Source organism: Drosophila grimshawi, unplaced genomic scaffold, assembly GCF_018153295.1.
Source record: "Drosophila grimshawi isolate 15287-2541.00 unplaced genomic scaffold, ASM1815329v1 contig_1367, whole genome shotgun sequence".
Taxonomy (NCBI): domain Eukaryota; kingdom Metazoa; phylum Arthropoda; class Insecta; order Diptera; family Drosophilidae; genus Drosophila; species Drosophila grimshawi.
Window position 1 is genome coordinate 4,162,724 of NW_025062889.1, and position 6,415 is coordinate 4,169,138.

The following is a 6,415-nucleotide window of genomic DNA, read 5'->3' on the forward strand; positions in this document are numbered from 1 at the left end:
ATCTCATTGAAGCCATATGCTACAGTGGACTGAAGCTGATGATATATGTAGTGAAATTAGTCAGAATAGCAGCTTGGTAAAAGAAAACGATTTTTTTATACAAGAACTCATTTTTCTGGCTGGTTCAGAAAATGATGCAGATGCAGATCAAGAGTAAATAACATCTACGATTTCCAATCCGATTGTCTATATAGAAAATATATATAACTTAGCTGCAAAGTAAACTCGACATTTATTAGTTGATCGATTTATGTATTAAGCTATGCTAATAAGGATACAGGAACCGATGATGATTTCAATCAGACACTTAAGTTTCGAAACAAGTTCCCCAATTGAAAAACAAAGCAAACACAATTTATTAAAATTTATACATGCTGTCAATTTATACATTTGTAAATCATAAGAATTCAATCGGTTTCCAACTTAAAAATGCCACAAAATCGAAGCGCTCGCCTAACTATATTTTTTGGTTTACTGACGTTATTTTTAAAGTGTGGTAGATATATAGATAGATATATATTGTTATTACTTATATTTATGTGTTTTATTATTATTGATTAATTGGTATAATTGCAGAGCTCATAGATGCTGCAAACAATGAATGTGTGGATTGCACTGCTTATAGAGGTCGCTGCAAAATGACAACGACGGGTTGGGCCCCTTTCAGGCATTCGACCAACGATGCCAGGATTGTTGTCAAGTTGCCCTCGTATACCGATGGCGATCCTAGTCTCGCCCGATGTGTGCTTGATGGCTATGATATAAAAGGTAATTGTTAATCCAATCCAATCCAATTCAATCTATGATTTACATTCAACTCTATTTGCAGGACAAATCGAGACTTTCATTTGCTTCTGGGCACCATATATGGGTTGTCAGGCAGTCGCCAGAAGCGATGTTATCAATAAACATCATATGCATCCCATAGTTTGTCGAACTTGTGCCAAATATTGTGGCTGCTATACTGGAACTAAATCCAAAGCTGGTACAATTAATGCTTTGATTATAGGCTGGGCTATGATTATTGAAATTTATTTAATGCTTATTCTAGATCTATGACCAGCTCCATGATGATTCAAAACTCACCCTGTAAAAATACAACTACTATAAATAGTTGTTTAAATCTTTATTTGAAAGTATTTGTGTTACATTTTCAAATTTGTGAAACTCTTTGTAGTTTGCTTAGTTAGAAATGTCAATAGCTTTCAATAATCTCTGTAACAATTCTTGATTTATTGTTGGAAATTATAGAAAATTTTAATTTATTTTACGTTTTGTTGGCTAAAATGAAAAAATTGAGTTTAATTTCTGTGTGGTTATTTGGTTCTCTATTGTTAAATGTAGGTGAATTCAACAGTAAGTAGACAAAGTTGGGTAAGTCAAGGCAATCAAGATTAATTTGGCAATGCATGTGTATAAATGAATCGACAGCTTTAAGGGATCCTGGCAAGTGCGTGATGAAGAGTACAAGATCTGCAGCATCCCGAGAAAATACGTGTATCAGATGCGGAGAAACAACTCATCCGTATTGCGATGTGAAATCCAATGGGTATTCTGTGCCAACTAAAAACCGTCACGATATGCGATTAGTTTATGAGACTAGCCAGTCGCAGAACTTGGCAACACAATTACTTTATTGCACTGGCGCCCAATATACAATAGAAGGTGATTAAAGAATTAGACCATGCTGTCAACCCGGAATCTTTGATACCCTGATGATTGTCATATTTTCATTATTGTTTGATGTTTTGTTTAGGTTTTGTACGTTCCTACATTTGTTTTTGGAGGCAAAGTGGCAAGTGTGGAGCTGTCGTCCCATTCATTACATCAACTGATCAAAATGAAACAATTCGAATCTGTGAATCGTGTGCATATTGGTGTGGCTGTCGTGGAATCGCTCCAAAATCATCTTTGTCCAACATTTCCAATGTCAATCAACTTGTACTAATCATCTGCTTCATTCAGTTGAAAATGCAATTAATTTAAGCACAATTTTATTGAAATCTAATAAAAATTATGTGCTTATTTAGATATGACATCTCTCTGTTCATAATTAGAAATATTCTGAGCACGCAGCATGCTTTGACAAAAAAAAAATATATATGTTTATATTTATATATAATATATTATATATTTATGTTTTAGATATATATTTTATTTGTTTCGGTTTTGTTTGTGTTGGTTTTGTTGAAATGACTTTGAAATTTGTAAGTTTAAAATGTTGGTTACTTTTAATATGTTGCGCCATCAACTGTAAGTAGATATATATTTTATATACATGTATATAGATATGTATATATGAGTGTGTTTAAAAAATAACCGATCAGCTGCATGTGGGGACAATGCATGTTCCAATTGCTTTCCACATGGCGAGTGCCAAACTAACAGAGAGGGTTGGGCAGCCCCTCCGCATGCCATTGGCGACAAGTCATTGGTTGCAAGAACTGGTCCATATGGCTACATCGATCATGGCAGATTAGAACATTGCATCAATGCCGAATATCGACTAACAGGTAATTTTCATCGATTTGCATTTGTGTTGAACAAATTTGATGCACTTTTTAGGTGATGTCTTCGACTACATTTGCTTTTGGAATAAACCACACAAATGTGAAGCTGTTGTGCCCCATTACAAGTTGCAAAATAGAGAATTGATGAAGCGCATCTGCAGTGATTGTGCCAAATATTGCGCTTGCAACAATGCACCCACATCTTCCCACTTGGATCGCAGATATATTCTATTTGTATGCTTTGTTGTGACCATCAGCATTGTTGTGTATTGATTAAAGCAATTGGAAATGCAGCTCAATTTTATGGCAACTGAATATTGTGGGTTAAAAAAAGAGTCGCATTGCAATGGAATCGATTCCTTTTTGATATTCTGATTTGAACATTTACTCTATAATGGTTCCAGCGCAGATTCCTGTTCTGAATAGCCTAAAATAGTTGAGCATTTTTATATATTTCATCCCACATGCGAAATTGGAACCAAAATTTGCTTTCGATCTAACCTAGGCTGATTCAGTTCGTCTTATTTGCTTTCTGTTTTACTTCATATCGTTTTTTATACTATTTTTATTTTTTGCTAGAAATGACTATTCAAATTTTAAGTGTTGCGTCCGTTTTGTTATTTAGTTTTTATCTAAGGAATTCAATATGCAGTAAGTAGAAGTAGAACATATTGTTGCATCTATTTGGCATTAACTGTTGGCACTGCACAACACTGAACAGTTGGTTCGAATGTATGCACCGATTGTTATCGATACAATGGGATCTGTAATGTGACCAGTGTTGGTTACTCGGTGCCGATGGGAGGTAGAACCGATATGACATTGGTTAGAAAACTGAGGAAGGGAGACACCGTTATCCAGCGCAATTTGCAATGTGTCAATCATGGCTATATACTACGTGGTATATAACGATAATTCCATTTTAGAAGAGCATGTTGTTGTATTGTGTATATTCCCCAGGTAATGTTAGCGAACACATTTGCTTTTGGACACTGCCCTCGAAGTGTGAGGCGGTCGTGCCCGAGGATGTCATCAAGAACAAACTCGTCGTGCGAGCTGTGTGTCGATCTTGTGCCTATTATTGTGATTGTGCCTTGTTGAAGGATGCGGCTGCCTCAATTGTCCCTGATATCCGAACTCTCGGAATGCTTACAATATTTTCTGTATTGGTTTTATGAACTTGATCGAGATATTAATCGATGTTATCTATATATATCAGCAAGTTCTGCAATGCATACTTTTAATACAAGAATAGAAATTAAATTTTGGATCACTTTGAAATTCAAAAACAACAATATCAACAATATATAAGCTTTGCATAGAAACAAAAGATGCTACAATTTCTTGTATAATGAATTGCATAATTATTGCAATTTACTAATGTGTTACACAAATCGTTGAGATTTATACGCCCTTTGCCAGTTTATTAGTATAATGCTAATTAGCAAGCATTGATAATTATGAATGTTTGCGATCTGAGATCATTTCACTCGCAATCTTAATACGATCTTAGGGCGCTCACTGATTAGCTTTCAAGTAAGTAGCTAATTACATGGAGCTGATAGCAATCGTTATTACAAATTCGGGAAGTCACAGGAATAAAGATTCTAGCATATTCTTATTTATAGCCTTAGTTCTTCTCAGACTAATTTAAATTCCTGCTAAAAGTTCAAGTCACGTGGTTTATGAACTTGAACTGTAATTCGCTTTGTGTAAAGAATTTTCGGGAAAAATTCCTTTAGTCAATTCATACCAAAACAAATGCAATTAGTTTGTTCCATTCTGCAGCACACATACACACACAGACACACACACACACATACACACACATTTCTAAGAATTTAAATTAGCATTTATTAAATCAAAATTTTGCAAAGAGCACACTTTAAGAAAATATTTATAGAATCCAGTTGGAACTGAAAGTGTGACTCGAATTGGATTTAGCCGCAGCCAACTTAATAAGCTAATCAGATACAAAAAAAGTGTTGCCACATTGCTGTAAATAGAAGAAGCAGCAGCAGCAAACGGTATGCTAATGTGATGTGTGAGTGTTTTCGCTCAGTGTAGTGCGGCGTTTATGTTGCTTAAGGTCCGACACAATCGCAGTCTCATTCAAAATCCAATCAACGTCTTCTTAATGCTGCGATGTTTACCCATGCTCACACACATTGAAATCTAAAGTATATATGCATATATATAAATATATATATATTTATATATATATAGAATTTCGTTAAACGTCGCTGATTGCACAGAATTAAATTCAACTATACACGATTCGCAGCATCGCAGAATCACAGTACGTACTACTCTCGCAGATACATTTACAGATACAGATACAGACACTGATACAGATACAGACACTGATACAGATACAGTTACACCTACTCAATTGAATGGGCCGTCAATCCTCGGCCGAGTTGAACGTGCTCATCTGACATTCTGATATATATATATATATATATATATATATATATATATATATATGTATATATACACTATATTCACACCATCTCTCGTTCGGCGGATCGCTTTCTATATAGTTCCAGTCCCAACAGACTCGTACATATAATACTTTCAATACTTGTGGCCCATTCTGCAGCAGCCCACAAAAAATGATTCTGTGTGTGTTTGTTTGTGTTTGTGTGTGTTTTCTACTGTTTGAAATAAATTGTATATAACTTTTATTAAAATTTCCGCTTTAACATTTCTATATGTGTGTGTGTTTGTGTGCTTGTGTGTGTGTGTTTGTGTTTATGTGTGTGTGTGTGTGTTTGTATCTCTAACACACTTGTACTCTTTCTCTATGCGACTAGAATTTGACGAATTCTTAAACAAAATTTCTCACACACCGATTTGTGCAAAAAAAAATTGTTCTAGAACATTTTTTTAGTTCCTGAAATTTATTTCACACTATGCATTGCTATTTTGGGATGTGAGCTTCTGGGAAATTAGTCGTCTAGTTCTAGACTATATTGTCTAATGATGAGTGAAGGCTTTGCCATTTATTTTTTATACGCTTTTAAGCGGTTTTTTATTCATTTTTATGGCCTAAGCTGATGAAGCATGCGCGTCCTGTTTTTAAAAGCATTTAGGAAATATAAAATATATTTATATATGTATGTGGATTTTGAAATGATTTACAGCTTCTATGTCCTTCCTTCTGTTTCTTTCAAGCAAAAGCATATCTATTTCATTTCGTCAACAAATTTTTTGCATATTTAAAATTTGTTTTTGGCCCAATTCCAGTTAGTTTCTGCTACCTTGTAAGGGTACAGTGCCCCAGTTTCTGTCTCTTTCAATGCTAGCTACAAATTACTTTTACAGCATCAAATTTCTGCAAGCAAAGGGTTATTTACATACAGCTAACACCGAGGCTGTATGCAGATACATATATTTACACATAAATATATATATATATATATATATATATATATATATATGGAGAGGTATATGTTTATACATAAAGCTACACACTCTATTTTTTCCAGCGAAGAAGTCTGTTCTATAAACATTTATGGCCACTGTCGCGCAATTCACTTGAAACTCTCAGAAAGGTACACACAGATACACACTCGCACACACACACATAAACACACACACATGCTTGCACATGAATAAATTCACACCATGACACCGTTAATCGGTACAAGAGCAAATAAAATCAGCGCGCAGGCGCAGCAGCGATTGCCATCGCTGAAGAAAGTGGCGAAGCAGCGATTAATGAGCGAAAATGCGACCTTCAGACTTTGAGAGCATAGCACACAAACATCTGCAACAACAACAACTTCAAATCTTTGCCAGCACCTGTGGCTGTAAAGCAGGTATAGGAAAATGATCTTTTCCCAAAAAAAATAAAATTGTAAACCGCCAGAAACCGGTGCGCAAATGCAGAAAATGAAGAG

At 35.0% G+C, this 6,415-nt stretch overlaps 3 protein-coding genes and 1 long non-coding RNA gene across 4 annotated transcripts; all 4 read left to right on the plus strand.

Moving 5' to 3' along the window:
• Window positions 1-469: 469 nt before the first annotated feature.
• On the plus strand, window positions 470-1,240 carry LOC116806172. Its single transcript, XM_032742292.2, has 4 exons — window positions 470-496; window positions 577-768; window positions 830-985; window positions 1,052-1,240. Exons 2-4 carry the CDS (start codon window positions 639-641, stop codon window positions 1,057-1,059), a joined length of 294 nt encoding a protein of 97 aa, XP_032598183.2. The 5' UTR covers window positions 470-496; window positions 577-638; the 3' UTR covers window positions 1,060-1,240.
• A 55-nt stretch (window positions 1,241-1,295) lies between these two features.
• Window positions 1,296-2,002, plus strand: LOC116805042. Its single transcript, XR_004364990.2, has 3 exons — window positions 1,296-1,374; window positions 1,432-1,665; window positions 1,757-2,002. It is a non-coding gene; the product is annotated as an uncharacterized LOC116805042 (long non-coding RNA).
• Window positions 2,003-2,192: 190 nt separating this feature from the next.
• On the plus strand, window positions 2,193-2,809 carry LOC116805077. Its single transcript, XM_032735025.1, has 3 exons — window positions 2,193-2,253; window positions 2,328-2,513; window positions 2,566-2,809. The coding sequence occupies exons 1-3, from the start codon at window positions 2,193-2,195 to the stop codon at window positions 2,781-2,783; spliced, it is 465 nt and encodes a 154-aa protein (XP_032590916.1). The 3' UTR covers window positions 2,784-2,809.
• A 311-nt stretch (window positions 2,810-3,120) lies between these two features.
• On the plus strand, window positions 3,121-3,806 carry LOC116805076. Its single transcript, XM_032735018.2, has 3 exons — window positions 3,121-3,161; window positions 3,232-3,411; window positions 3,471-3,806. Exons 2-3 carry the CDS (start codon window positions 3,309-3,311, stop codon window positions 3,686-3,688), a joined length of 321 nt encoding a protein of 106 aa, XP_032590909.2. The 5' UTR covers window positions 3,121-3,161; window positions 3,232-3,308; the 3' UTR covers window positions 3,689-3,806.
• The last annotated feature ends 2,609 nt before the right edge of the window (window positions 3,807-6,415 follow it).